Source organism: Lycium ferocissimum, chromosome 7 (assembly GCF_029784015.1).
Source record: "Lycium ferocissimum isolate CSIRO_LF1 chromosome 7, AGI_CSIRO_Lferr_CH_V1, whole genome shotgun sequence".
NCBI classification, from domain to species: domain Eukaryota; kingdom Viridiplantae; phylum Streptophyta; class Magnoliopsida; order Solanales; family Solanaceae; genus Lycium; species Lycium ferocissimum.
Window position 1 is genome coordinate 16799522 of NC_081348.1, and position 24230 is coordinate 16823751.

The window sequence follows — 24230 nt, forward strand, 5'->3', positions numbered from 1 at the left end:
TTATGCTCTGACGGGTCGACAGGATTCGGAAGCGCCACCAGATGCGGATGCAGGTACATTATCATTCTTTTTTTTCGAAATATATTCGTATCGACCGGTTTAGATTCTATTTTGTGGTATATTTTCTTCTCCGAGTCACTAATAGAATTGGGATAGTACCCGCCCGGATAGGACCGCTGATATAGTTGTGTATGTAATGAAAAAGGGTGAATAGTGCCGACCTAGAAAGCCAATATGGAAAAGGTATAACCAGAAAAATGAAAGACCCTCCCTGAATCGAGTAGGACCCACTACGAAAATCTTCCGAAATTTCGTTAAAATCCCAACTCGCCTTTAAACCTGCATGACAAGCTCGTACGAGGTAGTGGATGCGATCATCTCTAGCACGGATGCACCAAAATTTGCTAAAAGTCAGGGTTAAGCGTGCTAAAACGAACAATTCCGGGATGGGTGACCCGCTGGAAGTGAACAAAATTTTCGCAAGAGTAGATATGAGCGTCGAATGGACGGTTGGGAGTAAACGAAAGGAATCGGAATATGGAGTGACTAAACCTACGAAGGACGGGTAGCCTCAAGACTCGACGGTAGGTGCGAAGAAGATGGCACGACGATGTTTGGGGGTTGAAGAAACCGAGTACGAAGAAAAGGAACTCCTCCCCGAATTATTTATACACCCCTATATGGTAGTTTAACATTCGAGGACGAATGTTCTAAGGGTAGGATGTTATATCCCGTGTCTTCGCACGTTTGGAAAACTTAGGGATAATCTTGACTTGTATGAAATAAAGTCATAATTGATTCCTTGCGGCACATGAGTTGTTAGGAAAGAATATTAGTGTGGAAGAGTCGGGAAAGTCTAAGGGCAATTTTGGAATTTTTGAAATACGCCTCGGAAATTACAAAACAAGATCCGCAACCAATTGGGCTCAAAAAAATCATGGAATTGAGGCCCAAATTAAAGGGCATGGCTGGCCAAGCTTTGGCCCATGACCCACATGAATTAGTCAGCGTGCTTCGGTCGTGTGACAAGTTAATAAAGGGAGTATTATATATATATGTCATCACCCTTAGAAGTTTCATGAACTAAGAAGAAGAGAAAAACAAAAGAACAAGGGCAAGACAAGAACCCATTTCTAAGTTTGCCATAGAAAAATTAGCTATCAAAAATCTTGTTCTAAAAATTTATATTTTGTGGTTTTCCTACCAACTCGAGTAGCCTCATCAACTTGGTGTGGTTGGTTTGGGAAAGGAGGCCTTGATTCATCAAAGTGACCACAAGTTCAAGTGAAGACTAGAGAATTAGGTAAGAATTCATCCTTTATCTTTGCGTTATGAAGCCTTGTTCGTGTTGTAGCATGTGAAAATGAGTTGAAAGCATGGAAACATGGAAGTTTGCATGATAGGAGTGAGTGCGTAGTGGCCGAATGTATGTGTGATGTGTAGTATGATTATGTTAAGTTTACGTTGTATTGTAATTGTAGGCATTCAGAGTATTGGAGGTGAAAGATGGATTAAAATGTGGTGGAGTGGAAAAATGGCCTATGGCCGTGTGGCATAAGGTAGGGGAATTATGATGAATTTATTTCGTTTAGCACATACTAGTTGCGTCGTTGTGACCTTTGTAGTGTAAATGGAGTATAACGATTTAATGTTTGGCATTAAAATTGCATATACATTAGTGTGGCAAGGTATGTGTGTTAGCATAGTTGTTATGTAATTATGGAAATACATTGTTTAAGTGCTAGTTATGGTTGTTGTTGATGAATATGAGAAATGATAATGTGCTACGAACATGTTAGTTGAAGAAGTTATGGACGAGTTATGGTTTTATGGAGAATTTATATATTTTGCGAGTAATACGATGAATTATATGTAATGCCTCCTAATGATGTTAGAATGATCTTGATGGTTAATGATGATGAAAATATTGATGTTGGCTTGGAAATGTGAAGCTAGTTTGAAAGTTGTCGCTTTGTGTAATCGAAAGACTTTTTATGTTCATAAGCGATTCTAGTTGATGGTTGATGTTATTGGTTTGGTTGTTGTTGGTATTTGTAGTCGAGTTAAATTCTCGGGGCGTCATATTTATAAAGGAGGTCTTCGCCGAAATTTTGTTAGACAAAAATTAGCTTAAATGAATGCTTAAGCCTTATGGTTAACTTATGGCAAACTTGACCATTTATAGGTTTTGGGCGAAAAGTTAATTGAGTTTTGGAGAACGTTAAAGGCGTAAAAGGTATGTAAAAGCTTTCCTATTTCTTTCTTGGCATGATCTAAGTGTACCGGATCGGATTTGCGCCTTGGAAAGTGTTCTTTCTTGAATCCCGCGTTTGAAAATGTCCCTTTTTCGTTCAATGAATTGAATCCTTTAGGTGTGTTTTGATGAAAAGTTTATGTGAATGTTCATAAATTGCCTAGAAAGTTATGAATCGTCCTGAGACCTATAGCATGATTCCATACGCCTAATATACATGATTCAAGCCCATCGCCTCGGTTGTCCCGAGGTGGACCCGCGAAATTCCGATTTTACCCCTTTATGTTTATGGTTAGTTTTGAGCGGTTCTTTTTTAAGGAAACGTTTTAACCGCTATTTTAACTACTAAATAAAAATTGTTTTAAATATTTCCTTAAGTCTTATAAACTATTTTGGAACATGAAAAGTGATCATAGAAAAGTTATTTCTCCGTAATGCACCTTGATATCCGAGATTCGCATAATATGATTCCGTCCGATCTCCTTACTTTTGATTTGTCATTTGTTATGCCTCATTGAGTCTGGAAATCTGTATGGTATTTTTATTGCATTTGGTTTCTCACTACTCACTCGTGGATGCCTCAATGTTTCCCCCCGCCCATTCCGGCCGGGATATGTTCTCAAGCGTATTTCTGCATTGTTCGCCGTGCTCGGTGTGAGGGGAAGGCGGTATTATGCGTACATAGGTTGTGGTGTATGTCGCGCGCATGTACGCTTTGTTATGATTATGTTACGATACGCGCCATCTGTTATGTTATGACCGTTATCTTTGTGGCGCCGTCGGGGGCGACACGCTCGACCGCCAGAGTCCCAACGCGGGGCCGGCTTTGGCATATGTTTTTCGTACACACTATTTACGATTTCGACATGTATTTTGATTATATACGCATTTTGTTCATTCTCCGCACATTCGTTCCGATTTTGATTTTATTGTTACGCTCCTCTGCGCTTTATATCGGTACATTTTCGTACGACCCCGCATCGCGGGGTCGTGTTTCATGCCCACGGTACGCACGCACGCCCGCGCATCCGCCCGCTTAGTGCCATCTATCGGCTACTACGGCGCTCCTTTGTTCGGAGCACATTTTGGTACGGTCTTTTTCGATATGTATGTACATTCGGATTTCGGGGTACGACGGGGCCCGTCCCAATATATGTTTATGTTTTCGGTCTGTAGGTACGTAGACATGTGTGGTGGGTTCGTATATGTTTGGTACGCTCGTGTACGTTGGGGATTGTATGTATACCTTGTGACGCTACCGATCGGCCTTCGTGCGTCATACTCGCTTCGTGCGTCCTCGATAATATCTTTAATTATTATGTATGTTTATTTTACTACTACGCTTATGTGGGGTAAAGGTACGTATGAGTGTCCAACTCGGGCACGAGTCACGGCCTACGGGGGTGGGTCGTGACAATAACACTAATGTGAGTTAGCTAACTTCTTTATCACATATGCCCATGATGTGGAAAGTGGAAACCCTTGTTGATACTTCCCCACATTCCGTTTGTGATGTGATGAAACTCTTTGCCCCTTTTTTATCACTCATGTGACGATGTAATTCATGACACACATGAGCACGTTTCAACGTATTCTGTATTATGAGGATTCATCATGACTTTACTAATTTTTATTATGAGGATTCATCATGACTTTACTAATTTTTCGTCGACCATCATATACCGCAACCTTCCTCCTTTATTTGCTCTTGATCCCGACAATGTGAGCTATTTCACACGTCCGAAGTTATCTTTATACCAAATATGATATGAAATTGTCGTGATATTGATAAAACACATCACTACAAAAAAAGAGGTAATTTACAGAGGATGAAAGTTGCAATTCGCGGAGGTTTTAGCCTCCTTTAGCAAATAGTTGAGGTTAAAACCTCCGCAAATTACAACTTTCAACCTTTAAAAATTACCCATTTTTTTATAGTGCGTGTACAAGCGCATACAAAAGTATCTTAAGTACTACAGCTGGTTGGATATAATGTAATTGTTCTTCCTTCGATAAACCTCATTTTAGCTTTCTCTTAAATTATTCTTGGATAACTAAAACTTAATGCAATAAAGTTATGGGATTAACTTAATAGTTTGCATAGATTTTACTATATTCTGAAGTATAGATGTTATAAAACTTAATGCAATAAATTATACATGTTAATCACAAACTATAATAATTGTGGACACATGAAATAGTTCTAGACTTCTAGTTCACCATCAGTTGGTTTCCGGACAAGTCGTGATCCGGAAGTAATTGCACGGTTTGTCCTTCAAATGGACTGGTCTTAACTTTTGCCCTTCAAAATCGAACTTATGCCTAATGGGGCTTAAGTTCTTTAAGGGCGCTGGCATAACTTGTGGATATTATGATGCGTAACTTATGCCCCTCTAGGCATAAGTTCGATTTTGAAGGGTAAAAATTAGAGCATTTTTTGCGCGGATTGCCCTTCAAAGGCACTGTCTATAATTTTTGTCCCTCAAATTGTTGGTCTTTAATTTTTTCCCTTCCCCTAAAAACCCATGGATTCCTGGTTCGAACCCCCACTCAGTCAAAAATTAAAAAAAAAAAAAAAAAAAAAATCGCAAGGCAGAGTTTTGGATTCAAACTCTACCTTAAGGTTAATTGAGTTTGCCTTATGCCTGCCTTAGGGTGGCAAACTCTGCCTTATAAGGTACATGCAAACTCTGCCTTAAGGGAGAGTTTCCTACCATAAGGCAAACTCTGCATTATAAGGTAGCAACTCGCCTTAAGCGTAGTAGTCTTCGTGGTCAAATTTCGAATCTAAACTACTCCTCGCAAATTTTTTTTAAAATTTTTTACTAAGCAGGGGTTCGAACCAGGAACTCATAAATTTTTAGGCGAAGGACAAAAATTAAAGACTACCCACTAATAAGGGCAATCGTGCAAATTTCCCAAATTAGAGACCAGCCCGTTTGAAGGGCAAAACTTAAAGACCAGCACAAAATAGGCATATTGTTGAACGGTTTTCCTTCAAATGGACTGGTCTTAAATTTTTACCCTTCAAATCAGCTCTGCCTTTAACTTTGTCCTTCAAGATCGAATTACCTAACGGGGGCATAAGTTTTTAAGAGGCTAAGATAACTTGTGGATATTATGATGCGTAACTTATGCTTCTCTAAGCATAAGTTCGATTTTGAAGGGCAAAAATTAAAGACCAGTCCATTTGAAAGGCAAATATTATAGACCAGCACAAAATCGAAGAAAAAATGCAAATGATCCCAAAATACGGACAAGAGTACAAATGGCCCCAAAATACGGACAATAGTGCAAATGACCCCTATTTAGGACCATGAAGCTGATGACATCTGGGTCTCATCCTCGCAGCCCAATACCCAGATTGCAACAGCACAATCGTGGGGCAAGAGAAAAAGATCGAAGAAATTGCACGGTTTGGCCTTCAAATGGCTGCTCTTTAATTTTTGCCTTTCAAATGCACTGGTCTTTAAATTCTGCCCTAAGCAATTGAAAGTATACTACGGCATGTTCTTTAAGAACGTGGTCATGATAATCATAGATATTTCCCTCGCAAAAGTTGTTTGATATGAGGGACAAAAATTAAAGACGAGCACAAAATAGGGACATGAGTGTCAATGACCCAAAAGAATCACTATATACAGAAGGATTATAACACGAAGCTATAAACATCATAAAAGAGAAATTATCCAAGACTTCGTTTCTTTAGTTTCTACCGCTGAGCTTACCCATTGTTGTTGGTCCAAAAAAACATGAAATTATAATGTTTGGTAATAATGTGTCTTAAATAGTTATGTTGTGTGATTATTTCTTATAATAACTCTTGTTGCTATCAAAGAAGTGATTGTCGATAACTTTAAATTACATGAAGCTACATATGTAGCAACATAGCATGAGCAAACTTTGTGTTGCAAACAAGAACAGAAAGAACGTAATTAATCATACATGTTACTTAATTTGCAGTAGATCAATAGGCATATAGAATATTCATATGGTTTCAAACAATGAAGTTCTTCATATCCCGCTTCTTGTTTGGCCAATACACCTATGGCTATATGTTTCTTGTTAGGAAAGTGCTTATTGAAGGAAATAATAATTTACTGGACATTCTTATTTATAATGGTGCAAAAACCTATTTTAGCTAGGAATCGGAAAACCTATTGCTATAGGATTAAAGGAATTAGCAAAACCCAATCTTAAACGATTTTGGTTTCCTACTCCACTTCAATTTTGAATTAGTCTTCACTTTTTCGTAAATCCTTTGTTGCAGAAATAATAAACATAAAAAATTGTAAAAGTCTTTGATTCTAAAATATAAGGAAATGTGTATACAACTAAGAGCCCGTTTGGATTGGCTTATTAGTTGTTTATAACTGCTTTCACTTTTTTTGCTGCTTTATTTATCACTTAAAACATTTTACAGATAAAATGTGCTCATATAAAAGACACGGGCCTGTTGATTCTTAATACTATCTAAAATCGCTTATAAGCTAAAAAACAACTTATAATAAAAAAAAAGCAATTTACCTCTAACTTACCCCAACTTATTTTTCGCTTATATTGCTTTCCAAGCCTTATGTTCGCTTATTTGCCTCCATCCAAACAGGCTCTAAGTTATATTATAGGGGTGCTTAGCGTAATTTATCCATAAATAAACAAAATTGACTAGGGTAGATCCAGGCTTCCTGTTAGTCCCCATGATCCGAATGTATTAGTGGAGAAGGTGACCAAGCCCACAAAATGTTTTCACATTAATTTTATGCATAGCATGAGTTTTTAAAATTGTCAAATCATTTAAAAGATAGTTTTATGTAAATATTCATAATAAACAAAATTTAATTAAGAAAATACGGCACAATCTATTATAACATGCATGTTAAATTACATCGCATAAACCAGTGCAGACGAAGTAACACAAATATCTCCGGTAGTCAATCTATTTCCATTAGTCCATATTTTGTATATGGAGTACTTCATTTAATTTCTTAATTAACCTTAGAATGGGAATGCCAATTTTATACAGAAAATATTGCTGTTTGAAGTAACCTAGTATTTGGTATATTTGCTAAAACACAAGAAAAAGTAAGTGTTAAACTGTAATATCATAGATTTTTCTTTGATAAATGCAAACAAATCCTTATAGCTCTCGTAAATATAAATGGACTTCTCAGATTTGTTATATATTTTTAGAGACTAAAGACACATATTTCCTATAATTTCTTTTTTATGTACGTATTACTGCTCAATTTCATAAAAGACTCCAAACCTCATCATTCTCTGCCCACTTTGACAATGAAACAGTGCCACATCCTTGTGTGCTCCTACGATTTCTCAATAAGTCTCTTAATTTTTGTTCATAGACTTGGTGCTAGTACATATAATTGTCCATGATACATAGAGTAAGGTGGGATATCCCGGGATTATAACTTTGGGATATAGTTTATACTGTTTCTAATCAATGTGATAAATTTATACCTTCAACCAAAATGATAAAATTCATCCCAAAGTTAGCTAATTGTGATAACCCATCTTCCAGATGCGATAAATTACCCCAAATTATAATTCCGTAACTATAATACCTAATAACTTAGTCCGCGTACCAAACGATAAGCTAAGAAGAACAAATTGACATCATTATTATATTCCAACAGGAATTCTGCTTTTACTTTCCTGTTTTTAACATTGTGAAATATGTTCTACAGTCCGAATATTATTCCCTTTTCACCTTTTTTCTACTAAAAACCAACAAAGGCACTCGAATTTCCTTTCCATGATTAGATGCCATCTCTATTCCATGACAATGACTTCCATTCTCACAAGTAATTTTCATCGATCTACATTTACCAAATGCAAGCTCATGGCCCACAAGATTCGACAAACTGAAATACTATGTAGACATTTCGTCGGCGTTTGGCCATAAAAATTATTCACTTTTTTTCGGAATTTTTTTTCATTTTTTTACTTTTAGCATTTGGCCATAAAAATTATTCACTTTTTTCCAGAGTTGTATTCCGAAATACCAAAAACAAGAAAAACTTGTTTTTCAATTTTTTTTCACTTTTTTACACTATATTTCACCAAAAAAACATAATTTCAAAAACTACTACTAAAAATACAACTCGAACTCCAACTTCAAAAAATTCCAAAAAAAATAAAAAAAGTTTTTGATATTTATGGCCAAACGGGCCCTACATTTTACATAACATTGTTTTACTGGACCCCATTTTTTTTATAAAAGAAAAATTGATGCACACATAAGTTAAATTCTTGCAAGAGTATCAAAAGTTGCCGTTCTATAAATGAGTAACCATAAGAGTTTCACGTATCTTTTTATTTTCTCTTATAATTAAAAACATTCCAAGTGAAAGAATGATCTTATATAAAGCCCACTAATGCCAGTGGTATTTAACTTAAAAAAAAAAAAAAATCTTATATAAAGTGAGTCCAAATAAGTCGAGACATGAAAGGTAAACTTGTGATGCTAATTAATAGTTTACAAATGCATACATATTACAGATATCATTTTTTTTTTGGGACAAACTAAACGAAAAGCGTATTGCTAAAATAGAAAAGAAATAATAAACTTTAAACAGATGCCACATCCTTCTAATTGGCTCAAAAATATACACCTCACCCCACTTTCCTATTTAAAGAAACAAAAAACCAAAATTTCACCTGATTATCTTGGATTTTATAATTGGTCCCCTTTAATACATCCAAATAGCAATCACCGCAAGTCCACTCTTTTCCAAACTAATCAAATATCTCTATTTGAAAGCATCCCTCTTTCCAAAAACCGTGTATGACCGGTCAATTCGTTTTGTTGCTCATTACAAATTTTTAAAATTTCGTGTTGAATCTCTCAAGTTTTTTTTTTTTTTTTAAGGTAACAAATTAGAGATATCAAAAAAATACAAGAAATATTTGTAAAACAAAATCTTCTATTCATCAGATTATAGAATAGATGACTATGTTGAACTATGTAACCCGACCACCAAAAGTGCCAGACTTGAGCCATATTAAACAATTGTTTATTATAAAAATGTAGAAAGAATTGGAGTAGAGTCAAAAGGGGAAGGGGAGCCAAAAAAACAGTTTTGCCAGTGAATTTTTCACCAGTTTGATACTAGAGGACTAGATTCAGAAGGTCACCAAAGACAGCTGAATTTGGCAAAGACAGATTGATTGTTTTGTCTGTATTCCAAAATCACCAGTGTCTCAACACCTGAATTTAAGCTTTATTATTTAATACATAGCTGTAGTTTCTGAGCCAAGCTTATGTGAATCTTTATTGGATACCGAAATATCAAGTGACTCTATCTACCAAAACTTAGTCTAATGAAATAAATCAATCAGTGTTTTCAATCTATGCTAGAATTTGAATTTAGTAGGCATTTGAACACGAGTTGGATAAGATTTGATAAAAAGAATATTTGAAGCTGAAGTTGAAGACAAGTATTTAAAAGTTGAATTATGTATTGACATGAAAATATCGTAAAGTTTTGTGAGTAGAAACTTCAAAACTCCTAAAACTTGTTTTTCAAACTTCAGATTTTATATCTCAAATTCGGTTTCAAATTTGAAGTTAAAATAATGGGTCGATTTGATTTTAAAAAATTGAAATGATCTGCATTGAGCCAAAATCTATGGCCAAGCAGGTAATCTACCATGATTTTCACTCACTTTACTGACCAACAGGTCACACATTGGTGCAACTTACATTCAAAAACTATAACAAGCAACACTTTCCAGGTTAGCTAAAACCAGTTAACCAACAACAAATCACTTCATGCATTAGACTATTATCATTTACCACAACAGTGCCAAAATTTTACTATTGCAAAATGTAGAAAGACCTCATTGGACATTATCAGTTCATGTACAAGAGAACTACAAACACTTAAAAACCATGCCGCTTATAACAATGAGATATGCTGAATTACATATGCTCAATATGTTCATATTGTGCATCCTGAAGAAAATAAACAGTACTTGCAAACATATCTTCTAAACGGTAGGAAGTGCTCTAAGGATGTACATATTCAAGGTCAAAGAAGTGACAAAGTACTCAGAAAAGAAAATAAACCAGGGGGTGATACGAACAAAGACCATGATAACGCGTGGAAGCAAACGTAGTTCTATATAATTCTAGATATATTTTACAACTCCACGATTTAGGATGTTTATCCGTGAAGCATAATAGTATGATCAGCTGTATAACATTAGCAAGGCACCGGTCCCCTGGTGGATCAGCGCTGGACTTACCCCCTGTACTACGGAGGCTAACTTGGGAAATGTTAATCGTAAATCAGCATATCTGCTAACCGAAGACAAGATGACTATAACCACTGGCACAGCTATCGAAATATACAACCAATATCCAGACACTTTTTGTACCTGGAATAAACTATAGAACAGATCCAGCTACATGATTGAGGCTTTCCGCTTCCAACAAGCCATCTCAGCCACTGGAGCAGAATCCAAGCAATAGCATGACCAATAAAGCAGTAATTGGAAATGCTATACAATCTTTCAAACGGTTGATAGGCTAGAAACTAACTTCAACAAAACTTCAAACGTCTTCAAGCATCCTACTTTTGACAAGGTTAATATTATGAAGAGTCAGAACTCACGAAGTTACATATCTCATCCATGACAGTATAGAAGTGTTCATTATTTGGTAACAAGTAGAACCCTATTGTTGCCTTCTCCAAATATATCAGTTTAACCTCTTGTCCGGCTTTCTTAAGCCCATCGGCATAGGCCAACTGCCAATCCTGAACAAGGTCCAAGCCTGCTACAACAACAAGATTCTTTGGAAACTTAACTCCATTTAGGTCAATACCATTTGGACCAAACGGGTTGCATGCAGGATGGTCCCTGTCTGAACCTTCAGGAAGATAAGCTCTCCAGTACCAGTCTCGGTCTTGAAGTGTGACGAAATATTTGCCATCCAATCGCTTCTCCGATTCAGTTCTCTCTTGTCCACCAAACATAGGGTTCAACAATATATTCCCCAACACTTCTACTTTGGATTCTACTGCCCTGAAAGCCACATTATGAACAATATTACCACCAGAGCTATCTCCAGCTAAGTATATGTGAACCTTCGAGTCTTTTTTGCTCTGCAACCATTGCCTTGAATTAACCCACTCAAGAGCAGTCCATCCATCATCATAAGCACAAGGATAACGATTTTCCGGAGCTCGCCTGTAATTAACTGACACAACAACTCCCTTGCAAATGCCAACAAGGCGGCGACAAAGTGTGTCATAGATAGCACTATTGAAGGAAGAGTGCGCAAAACTTCCACCATGGAAGAAAATTATGACCGGTACAACATCAGCAGTCACAGGCTTTTCAAGTTCAATTATGCTCGGTGAAGCTCCATCCTCGAAAGACGGGCGATAGACGCGGCTGAGTAGGCCTATTTCACGATCAATGACAATATCAAAAGAGAAAACTCCGTCAACGGGATTCGCATTGGCTGGGACCTTACGGTCAAGGAACTCTGCCAAGTGACGGTTGAAAGTCCCATCAGGGCGACGGAGAAGATTGTAAGCCAACTTGAAGTTGGAAATTAGGATCCATGTATTGAGTGGAACCACTCTCTATAAGAAAAACAGAGGTGAAAATTGAGAAATTGTACGATTTTGAAGTGTTATAAGCCATGATAACCTGCACTATGCATAACAGTATTCTTAATCTACATCTAACACTTACAGCAGAATAGAAAATAACGCTAGCATGTGCTGCTATCAGCCAAATTAGAAGTGAAGAGTCAATCTGTTCCCAACTACAGCTATCCATTTATTATGCATATACCATGATATTTAGTAGTAGTACTCAGTTATCGCGTAGTTACTTAATCTTCGACGTGTATTACTATTTGTTCCTGCATTTGTTTTGTATCTTGCTATTTTGCTGTCTATTTTCTTACAATCCTGCTTCGATTTCTTCTTTTCGTTTGAGCCGATGGTCTACCGGAAACAGCCTCTCTACCCCACAAAGGTAAGGCTAAGGTCTGTGTACACACTACCCTCCCCAAACCCCACACGTGGGATTACATAAGACTCTGCAGCATACTAAAAGAGGAATAGCTAAAAATGAGACAGACCCATCATACAAAAAGGAAAGTTTTTTATGGCAACAATTAAAGCAACTCCAGACCCACACTACCAAGGTATACAGATTAATAATCTACAAATAGACACTCATTTTCCTGTAAAAACAAGCAAATTTGTGGGGAGACAAAGCACTTATATACCAAATATAGCAGCAAAAAAAAAAAAACCAATATTTCATCAAAGTACAAATTTCATGACAAAACCTAGACAAGATCACTCCAAACTTAGTTTAAAACATAGCCATAAAATAGAAACCAAAATCTTGAAGCCAACCCATGAATTGAAACAATTAATTTAATCATCAGAGCAAAAAATAAAAAAAATAAAAAAGTACCTTAGATTCATTCTTGGACTCGGTGACAGCAGCTTCATTATTTCTTGCCATAGAGAACTTTTCTTGTTTTGATTTGGACCAAAGTAAAGAAAAAAACGTGATTAAACAAAATCAAGAAAATAAAGACCAATTTTTTAAAGATACAAATAGATTACATTTCTATGAAAAAACCCAACAAAAATAAAGCTTCTTTTCTCTGATAGTATTTTCATTAATGGAAAGCCAAACAACAACAAGAGAAATGGGTAGCTTACTATCCAGCAAGAAAAGAGAGAATTGAGGGGGGGTGAAGGATAAGGATTCCAGCGCAGAATAGAAGGGAGTAATGGGGATGTGCTAAAGTGAGCGGGGTGTTAGAGGACTCTGAATAGATAGACGACAAATTGAGGGACTAAAGGAGTAATAAACTTTTGGCTCAGCAGTGGGACCCGCGTACTAGTATTTAGTAATTGCTAGGTTTCGGGGTGAGGGACTTAAAGTATAGGGTATTTATGAGTTGGCCCTGAAATTGTGTGTTTATTGCCATTTTTAAAAGACAAAAAGAGTGTTGTGAGAAAGAAGGAACGGCGTAATTGAGGACAAAAGCTGACGAGCGTGGGGGGAACGCCAAAAGGCACGTGACGACAAACGGAGTCCGTCAGTATATTTTGTTTGGTTTTTCACTCGGTGTTTAATATCTATATAAAAGTCTGATTATATTCTAATTCACGCACGCGTAATGTTTATTCGGTAGTAAAACGCCTCCTATCAATGATCTTTTTCATGCTTATTCAACACGAGGTTCTCGACATGAAAGAAGCATAATCATTCAATGCACTAGGGGTGGGCATGGTATCGTAGATATTGATTACCATACTGAAATTTTTTATACTGCAGTTTCGGTATTATAATATTTGATATGCAGTTTTAAAAAGTTTGGTATTCGGTATTCATAAAAAAATAATCGAAATACCGAATACCATACCGAAGTATATAGTTACATATATGATTCATATATCTTAGTATTATAATACTAATAAATATATAAACTAATATTATTAGAAAACTAATTGTTTAAATTTTGAAACTTTATCAACTCTATCTTGATTTAAATGTTTTCTTTTCGTGTGTAATTGAGTTACGAAGGGGATTGTTTGTACTTTCTATTAAATATTTTTGCATTGTAAGGTGTTAGTATAATATAATCAAAACGAATTAATTTGGTATAGTAATAGCCATAATTTCTATATTTTAAATTAATATATGATAATCCGCTTCGAAATTGAACAAACTATGATATCGATTTATTCTACCGTAAAATATCAAAATTAAACTTAAAAATACTGAATTATATTGAATTAATTTGGTATAGTAATAACATTGGAGTAGTATTTTTAAAAATCGAAATTATAATAACGAACTTTAGTGGGGTCAGTGCCTACGACTCCAGTGATGTGACACAAGTGAAAAATATTTGTGTTTGTATTCCAGTGATGTGACACAAGTGAAAAATATTTGTGTTTGGATTCTCCGTTTTCTTTCTTCAAGTACACGTACCCCTTTGAGAGAGAGAGAAAAGTGCAGATACCCATCTACAGTATGGAGTTTTCTTAAATGTGGGTGTGGTCTCTAAAATTGGATAAAGAAAGGGAGAGATTTGGTGACATTTTTTACCAAAAATATGGGAATTGGAGGGTGAAGTGGTACTGCTTGCTCACTATTCTTTTCGTTCTTTTTCACATTTCGTCCCTGAAAAATTATTCCCTCCGTCTCAATTTATATGATAATTTTTTTTAGATCAATTTAAAAATTAAATTTATTTTTTTACTCTTACTGTAATGATTTATGGCTACAAAAATATCTACTATTATTTATTTTACATCACAAGCTTCAAAAATCTTTCTTTATTTCTTAAATTTCTTATCCAGTCAAACACCCTCATATAAAATGCAACAGGATATTATTGTTATCTCCTTGAACTATAATTTTTTCTATCTAGAACTCTCATGCAATGTCAAATAACATGGAGAGTGGTTTAATGGCTAGAAAATAGATCAAAAAGAGCATTTACATGGCGTTTTACATTCATTTTCTAAAAAATATTTTTTTATTTTATTTTTCCTTCTTCTGATCAACTCAGTTAAAATGACGTTACCCATAACGCGCACAATATTTATTTTAAGTATGTTTTATTATTCAAACTTTTCAAGTGAGTTTATTGGTGAGTGAGTTTATTAGTGAGTATGTTTTATTCTAGTTTGCAATTAGGTTTGTTGTTATTGATTAATTTTTTATTTTACTGCTACTTTATAAATAGGAGTTTTTAAGTGAATTTATTTTTATACTAAATTTTATTTGATTTTGGAAAAGAAGAAAAAAAATTAATAAACCTAGAAAATTCAAGAAGAAAGAATAAATTAGAAAAAAATTGGTCTATGCTTTGATGTATAATTTTTTTGGGTTAATTGTTTAGTAAAATTTATATTTTAGAGTTACTTTTTTAATCTTTTTTTTTTGTGCAGATTGTCCTTCAAACGCGCTGGTCTTTAACTTTTTCCCCTCAAATTGCTGATCTTTAATTTTTACCCTTCACCTAAACGTGTCTAAAAATACACTGAGGTTCTGGGTTCGAATTCCGGCTCAGTAAAAGAAAAATGCAAGGCTAGGTTTCGCGAAAGTTAGGCCTTATAAGGCCTAACTTGGTTATGTTATAGTTCCTAGTTAGGCCTTATAAGGCATAACTTCTGTAGTTTTAAGGAGTAAATATCTCAAAAGGTCACTCAACTTTGAAAAATTATTTAGCAAAGTTATTGAACTTTGTTACATATTAATAAAATCATTCAACTTTGACCTTTACTCTCATAAAATCACTCAACTAAATATGTCATCAAAAAAATATGACATGACAATATTAATTAATTTTTTTATGCCATGTAGACATGGACCCCACAAATTAAAAAAATCATATTTTAATACCTCAACATCCACCCACCAACCCTTCATTTAAAACTTATTTTCTTTGTTGTTTCTACGTAATTTTTATGTGTATTCTTATTCTTTTCCTTGGAAGTATTTTCTTATTTATTTATTTATTGCAAAGTCCTTCTTTTTAGCTTCTACAATCTTTCTTTTCGGCTCTATTTTCTTATCTTTCTACTTTGTTTTCGTATATCCATTTAATAGATAAGACTTACTTATACAAGATATTTACACCAAATCAATATGTATGAATTTTATTATAATTAAGAAATAAATAAAATAAAAATACATATTGATTAATCATAATTAAAGAATACTTAGAAACACGTGAATTTTATTATTGGTTTGGCTGAAAGGAAGAGGCCACATAGGACCGGTTGGACCCTTTCCTTTTGTAAGCAACAACTTTTTTTGGTTAATCTACGTTGGAACTAAGGTTAAAAAATAAATCCGTTGGCATTAATGTGTTCAATGAGTCAATTGAAATTTAACAACTTAGCTCTCACGTAAAGTGTCTAAAGCAGTAGATTAATTTTTATACATTAAATTTTAGAAAAAAACTAAAATTTATATCCAATATTAAAATATGAATTTATTTTATTTTATTTGTGGGGTCCATATCTACATGGCATAAAAAAACTGATTAATATTGCCATATCAAATTTCTTTGATGACACATTTAGTTAAGTGATTTTATGACAGTAAAGGTCAAAGTTAAGTGATTTTATTGATAGGTAGCAAAGTTTAGTGACTTTGTCACATAATTCCTCAAAGTTGAGTGACCTTTTAAGACAAAAGTTATGCCGGACAAGGGTTAAAGTTATGCCTTAATATAGAAACTATGCCTTAAGACATATATTTCTCTATAGAAACTATGCCTTATGAATTATTAGTTTTTTGGGAAAGAAACATAAATACAACTTTTTCAAATGGTAATTAAAAAGATTACAACTACTTTCAAAAATTATATAAATACAACTTATTCAAAATTTTAACTTTTAATTACAAAATACAACTTTTTACATTCCTAAAATATTAATAATACTTAATATGGGGGTTACTACCATTAATGCATATCCACTTTTTACTTTCTCTTTCTTTCAAAATCATTAGAATGTAATTTTCCAAATAAACATAACCAAATCAACTTCAAATCCCATATTCAATCTACCATTTTAAAAAGATTTTTTTTCTTTCGTTTCCTCCTTTTTATTCTTTTTTTTTTTTAATTTCACTTGATGATGATTCAATTTTTATTTTTATTTTTGGCTAAAAGAAATTATTTGAATATATTAATATTAAAAAAAGTACATGAAAATATATGGTATATGGAAATATGGTATAAGAAATGTACATGAGAATATACCTTAAAAAGTATATGGTATATTCAAATTGGTATATTTAACTGAAAAAATGACAACAAAATATTTGTGAATATAATAGTAGAAATTAGTATATTATATATAGTATATAATATAATAATATTATATGTGTATATAGTATATAATATTACGATATACCTAATATATGAATATATTACTCTATGTGCCAACCAATTGTACTCTATATTAACATATAAAATATACAATATATAGAAAGAATAATATAATTACTTATGGATTACCACTAAAATAGGATCTTACTTAATAATTGACACCTCATCCCATAAAACTTGGCTTCCTTTATGCCATCATATATTAATTATTCAATTTCTCTCTCTATCTCTCTCTCTCTCCGTGAAATAGGAAAATTAACTCAATTAAATTTATATTTGTATCTATTTAATATAATAAACATTATATTCCTAATATATACAATAATATATATATATATATATATATATATATATATATATATATATATATATATATATAAAATACTTTTTGTTTACTATACAGAAGAAATTATTTTATATATAGTATATACTAGTTAATATACATAAAAAATAATATTATAGATAGTATATAGTAGTGAAATATACGTAAATAAGTACAAGAATATATATAATTGTTCAAGGAATTGTATAATATATACAATATCATATAAACAGTAGTATACCTTTTTATGGATTAAAATGCTAGCTTATATATTGCGATGTTTAGAAAAGTAATTAATGTGTTCTCGATATGTATTTAATTTGATTATCACTAATATAGGAAACTCCTTATTATCACTTTTATTCATAGCAAACATTTTTTAATTTATGGTATAAAATCATACATATACCCTGAATATCGAGTATATATTTTAGATTATGTAATTAGTTAATAGTTGTAGACTATGAAATATTTTACTTATTTACTTGTAATTATGTAACTTTTTTTTTTTTTACTCGCCGGGATTTTATAGAAGTTTTAAGGCTTAACATTTGCCCAAATAGGCTTAATTTGCAGCGAAATTCTACCTTGTAAATTTTTTAATACTGCCGGGGTTCGAACCGTAATCTCGTAGATATTTTCGGCCTAAAGTGCCGAAAGGCAAAATTAAAGACCAGCAATTTGAGGGGCAAAAATTAAAGACCACCCCCGAATAGGGGCATTTGTGCGAATGACCCTTTTTTTTTTATTGAGTTTACTGTTATAATAAAACATTGTGATTTTTAACTAGAGCTTCTTCTTTTTTTTTTTTTTAACTTTATTTTTTATATTACTATTATTTCAAGGTTATGTGATCAAATTAGTTTACTGTTATTAGCATAAGATGTAGAGATTTGAAGAGGAAGAAAATGAATAAGAAAAAAAGAAAGAAAAATAACAAATAAGAAATAAAAAATATGTAAAATGCCACATAGTTGTTTTTTTTGCCTATTTTCTAGTTCCCACGTACTACAAAAGGAGTGAAGTAACTCTCCATGCCACTTGGCACTATATGAGGTTCTTAAATGGAAAATGTTATAGTTCATAGAGGAACAACAACACCTCATAGTTTAAGGACCCATTTGACCATAAGAATTATTCATTTTTTTCTGGATTTTTTCTCTTTCCACTTTATTTGAAAGTCACCATTTGGGCATAAAAATGTCAAATAGAGCTTAAGGTTGTATTCAGAATTTAGAAAACACCTAAAATCAAATTTTTATTTTTTTTCATTTTCAGTACATTTAAACAACCAAATATTTTTTTACGAAAATTATAACACACAACTGCATCTTTAACTCCAACTTCAAAATTTTCAAATAAAGTGAATATTTAGCTTATATGGCTAAACACCTACTAAGTATTAAAATAACAAAACATGGATAGTTCGGGGGTTTTTGAAGTATTGACTCTTTACTGAATTATTCTTATTAATTGTCCTTTGAAAATCTAAATTTGACTACTAGTAGCACTTGATGATAAGGGTAATATTGAAAGAAAATAATAAATCTCTCTTGATTTGTTAAAATAGACAAGTAAAAAAGAAAATATCCCCCCGTCCCCCGCATACACACATAATTTAATTTTGTCGTTTTAGCTCTTTTCGCGCCCGTTAAGAAAAATGATAAATACAAGGTTAGGTTTACTAAGTTGTCCCTATTTTTATTTTAGAATTGAGGAGTATTAAAGAGAACCACCTCGTTAATGCTACGTCCAACTTTAGTCTTGAATTCCTAAAACAATAATTATTTTGAGACAATTTTTTTGAGCTAAAGCAATTAAAATGGGATGGGCACCTAAGTTATTTGGCAAGGTTTTAGCTTTTTCAGGGAACTTTAAAGGGGAATCTAAATTTTAAAAATTAAGAAGAAAAAAACATTAAAGAAAAATAGTGTTAGTGGCTCGTTAGTGGCAAACTTGCGCGGTGGCCGAATGGGGCGAGTGAAGACCACGAAAGATAAATATTGACCGACACAGATATCCGATTAGTGACCGGAAAAGGAAACACGAGCTCCAACAAGGAGACAGTCCATGGAAAGGGTTTGATGAAATTAACAACTGCAATTCAAAATAAGACTATTGCTCCGGGAACGAGTGCAATTCCCGGGGATTGATCATATGAATGCTTCAAAGGGACCGATTAAACCGACTAGCCCGACAATCGCAAGGAATGCTACTTCAACAAGGAAGCTGAGCGTAGGTGATGGTACAAGTCCAGGCAACCCTCCGATGAGACCAGCTAGTGGGGTTTTAGCTATTGGTAATCTACCAGTGGTGAAAAACCCTAATTTGGAAGGGGCGAGTAACCCACTTACTAGCACACCCCCGAACCCAGTTGATGCAACAACTAAGACGACACAATTAGAAGGAGGTAAAACTTGGGCTAGCATAGTCTCAGGTGGGAAACTATAACTGCTAGAGGAATGGATCTAGAATTTGTTGCTCCTATGATAAAGGAGGGTGAGAAATTTTTGCAATTGGAACTGGAGGATACTGCGGAAGAAACAGAGAAGTGGAAAACAGCACTTGTGATGTATATCATTGGGGTATCTCCTACTATTGGTGCAATGGACAGATTTCTAAATAGCCAGTGGAAATATGAAGTGAAGCCCCAAATTTACTATCATAATGATGATTTTTTCATTGTTAGATTTCACAAAATGGAGGAGAGGGATGCAGTGCTTCAATCTGGACCTCATCTTTTTATCGCAAGTAGACCAGTGGTTATGAAACCGTGGACTCCTAACTTCAATTTGAATGAGGAAATTCTTAGGTACCATGCCTTATAGGTGACGTTACCCTAATCTCCCTTGCATTCTTCGGAGTAAAAAAGGCGTTAAGTAAAATTGGTAGTGTCTTGGGCACTCCGTTGTATGTTGATGATTGTACCACATCTAAGTTTAAAATATCTTTTGCTAGAGTGTTGGTGCAGATGGATGTAACTAGACCACTGCCTAGGTCTATTAAGGTAGTGGATGCTCATGGCCAGGTGATTGATCAGGTTGTAGAGTACGAATGGGAGCCGGAATACTGCAAGGTTTGTCTGCAAGTAGGCCACTGTTGTAAGGTACCTTCACCAGCTAATGCTAAAAATGCGACAACTAAATAACTTGCTCCACAACCTAGATGGAGGGATAATCGATATAAGCAAGAATGGAGGAACAGGCCAGGGGCTGGAAAGATAAATCCATCAGGCAATGAGACATTGAAGCCAGTAGTTATTAAGCCAACTGGAGGTGGAGTCAAGCCACGTGATGAAACAAACAAGCATAGGAGGTTAGAGGTTACTCAGCAGCCAAGTCTGGAGGCTAGGAAGAGGAAAGATCAACAAGATACAGATATGAGGAAGGAACAGATGGATGGGTGGATATTGGCCAAGGGGAACACGTCTCCTAGCAAAGGGTCTCCTAGCAAAGGGTGTAAAATGGCTATTCCTGCGGAACAAGTGATTGATACATGTAATGGGTTTAATATTCTCAATGAGCAACCAGTTACAGAAGAGTTTATCAAGAATACGGATGCCGCAGGGACAAGCGACACTGGAGGATCCGAGGGGAAAGCACCACCAATCACTATATCTTCATGAATGTGGTTATTTGGATGTTAGAGGACTAAATAAGTCCTATAAACATAGAGAGTTAACAGTAGCTATAAGGGAAAATAATATGGGATTGCTTGCAGTATTTGAGCATAGAGTTAATAGTAATAAGGAGGCCACTATTGTTAAAAAAGTGGCACCAGGATGGAATTGGGAAACTAATAGTAGTGTAAGGAGTAAAGGGAGAATTTGGATTATCTGGGACCCAAGGAAGGTGATGTTCACCATGATTGAGCTAGATACGCAGTACATACATGGTCAGATAAGAATTTATGATATTAACTGTACTTTTCAGTTTACAACAGTCTATGGATTGTATATAGTGGTGACCAGAAGAGCTCTATGGACTAAATTGACAACTATACATAATAACATTCACGGCCCTTGGTTAGTTATGGGGGATTTCAACGCCATCATGAGGGTTGAAGATAGAATAATTGGTTCAGAAGTTCAGGAATATGAGGTGAAAGATTTCAGGGACTTTATGTTAGATACTGGAATGCGTTAAGATTGCGGTATAGGAGGAATACACTTGGACAAATAACCACTTACGGTATCATTGATAGCACTTGATAATGCCGCATGGATGACCTCGTAGATATATTAATGTCCAAATTCTAGAACACAGGTTTTGGACCATTCCCGCTGTGTATCGGGTTCAACAAACGGGCGATGAGTGGAGGAAAGCCTTTCATTTTTTCAATTGTATGGCGCGAACATGTTTTATTTGCTAAGATCTTGTTGAGAGATAACATTGCACAAATCACAACCAACCAAGTACATGGGACAAATATGGAACAAAACAAACTGAAGATAGTTAAGCAGGGGTTGAAGGTCTTTGAATAATGAACACTTCAAAGGTGTGGAACTGAAAATCAAACAAATCCGACAACAACTACATGAGACACAGGAAATGATGGACCATTCTTTACTTGATTCTTCACTAATAGAGGAGGAGAAGGGTCTTAGAGGTTTGCTGGAAAAGTGGGGTGGCATAGAAGAAAGTATATACAAACAAAAATCTAGAATTCAATGGCTCAAAGTGGGGGATTCTAACTCCAAGTATTTCTATGCTAGCATGAAAAACAGGCACTCACATAATAATATCAGGCAATTAATGGATGCGGCCGGTGTGATGTTATTCGATGAAGTGGGGATAAAAAATAATATTTTGAGGTTCTATAAAGCATTACTAGGGTCCTCAACTAGTCCACTACCTGCCATATACCCTCAGATAATTAGCAATGGTAGACTCTTGACTAGAAAACATCAGGTAGAGTTGATAAAACCTATTACCAAAGCAGAGGTCTATGATGCGCTACAGAGTATTGATGACGGGAAAGCTCCTGGATGTGATAGACTAAACTCATGTTTCTTTAAAAAGGCTTGGCCAATAATTGGAGGTGAAATAACTGAAGCAATCTTGCATTTCTTTAGATCTTTTAGTATGGCCCATGCTATCAATTGCACCTCAGTCACGCTTATTCCAAAAGTTCAGAATCCAGCATCAGTGAAGGACTACACCAATCTCTTGCTGTACCATATTGTACAAGATCATCTCTAAGGTACTAACAAAGAAGCTGCAAGGAGTTATGGAAGTACTAGTTGATAACTATTAGTCAGCATTTGTGCCAGGAAGGATGATTACTGATAATATAATTCTCAGTCATGAATTAGTCAAAGGATATGAGAGGAAAGGCCTATGCGGATGCGTGATGAAACTTGACATACGCAGAAAACATACGACTCGGCTGAATGGGATTACTTAGAGTAGATTTTGGTTGGACTAGCTTTCCCCGATGTATATGTGTGAAGTGGATCATGACTTGTGTGAAAGTGTGTGTCTACTCCGTACTCTTGAATAGGAAGCCAACGAGGCCTAGCGACCCCGAGAGGGGATTGAGGCAAGGGGATCCTTTATCCCCCTACCTATTTGTCCTTGCTATGGAATACCTAACTAGGGGTGTCAAGAATCTAAGTAAGGTTCCAAACTTCGACTATCATCCTAAGTGTGAGAAGATGCAACTAGTACAACTCGGGTTTACGGATGACCTCCTCTTGTTCTGTAGGGGAGATTTAGGCTCTGTGCAGTTATTGTTTGAATGTTTTTCTCATTTCTCTCAAACATTCGGGTTGACTCTAAATAAACAGAAAAGCTCTATTTTTTTAGGGGTGTACCCGTTGCGGAACAGCAGCTGATTTTGGAGTATCTTGGTATCAGCCAAGGTGTCTACGATGAGATACTCCCAGAGTACCTCTTGCTTGCTAAGAGGCATCTATTTTACGCAATGTCCTTCGCTGGAAAAGATGGTGGGAAGAATAACTACTTGGACATCTCGGTTTCTATCATATGCGGGGAGGTTGCAATTAATTAAGAGCATCTGTTTTCAATGCAAACTTTTTGGTGTCAAGTCTTCATCCTACTAAAGAAAATCATTAAACAAGTTGAAGGGATTTGTAGCAGATACCTCTGGACAGGAGGCAATGAGGGCAACAAGAAGGCATTATTAGCATGGGAACGAGTCTGTTTCCCTAAGGCTATTGGGGGTTCAACGTTATGCAGCTAGAAATTTGGAACCAAGCTGCCATATGTAAACACTATTGGAACGTCTGCCGAAAGAAAGATCGACTATGGATTCAATGGATCCATAAAGGGACAGTGTGAGTGGGATGCCTATCCGCAAAGCGTCGTAGGTGGTGAAGGAAGATCATGAAGGCTAAAGCTACTCTTGAAAAGGCAGGATACACATATAATGATATTCTTAGACAGGATCAATTTTCCATCAAGCAACTCTACAGCAAGATAAGAGAAGACTTCCCAAAAGTGGACTGGAGGAAACTTATTTGCAATAATGGTGGGTGTCCCAAATGGTTATTTGTGCTTCAACTGGTGCTACTGGGCAGAATCTACACGAAGGACAGGTTGGCGGCTTGGGGAATTATTCAAAATGAGAAGTGTGTTCTATGTGATGTGGAAAATGAAAGCATAAAACACTTGTTCTTTAAATGCAGCTATACTTACTCAATTTGGGAAACATTACTGCGCTGGCTAGGGGTTGGGAGAAGTCCAATAGGGTGGCAGCAGAAAGAGCAATGGGCGATC

General features: G+C 35.0%; 2 protein-coding genes across 2 annotated transcripts; one reads left to right on the forward strand and one right to left on the reverse strand.

The window, feature by feature from the left end:
- Positions 1–10259: 10259 nt before the first annotated feature.
- LOC132063552 (gibberellin receptor GID1C-like) lies at positions 10260–13067 on the reverse strand. The gene is made up of 2 exons (XM_059456135.1): positions 12716–13067; positions 10260–11865 (listed from the first exon to the last, which is right to left on the reverse strand). The coding sequence occupies exons 1-2, from the start codon at positions 12764–12766 to the stop codon at positions 10867–10869; spliced, it is 1050 nt and encodes a 349-aa protein (XP_059312118.1). The 5' UTR covers positions 12767–13067; the 3' UTR covers positions 10260–10866.
- An 8973-nt stretch (positions 13068–22040) lies between these two features.
- Positions 22041–23502, forward strand: LOC132061973 (uncharacterized). The gene is made up of 2 exons (XM_059454641.1): positions 22041–22663; positions 23298–23502. Exons 1-2 carry the CDS (start codon positions 22041–22043, stop codon positions 23500–23502), a joined length of 828 nt encoding a protein of 275 aa, XP_059310624.1.
- The last annotated feature ends 728 nt before the right edge of the window (positions 23503–24230 follow it).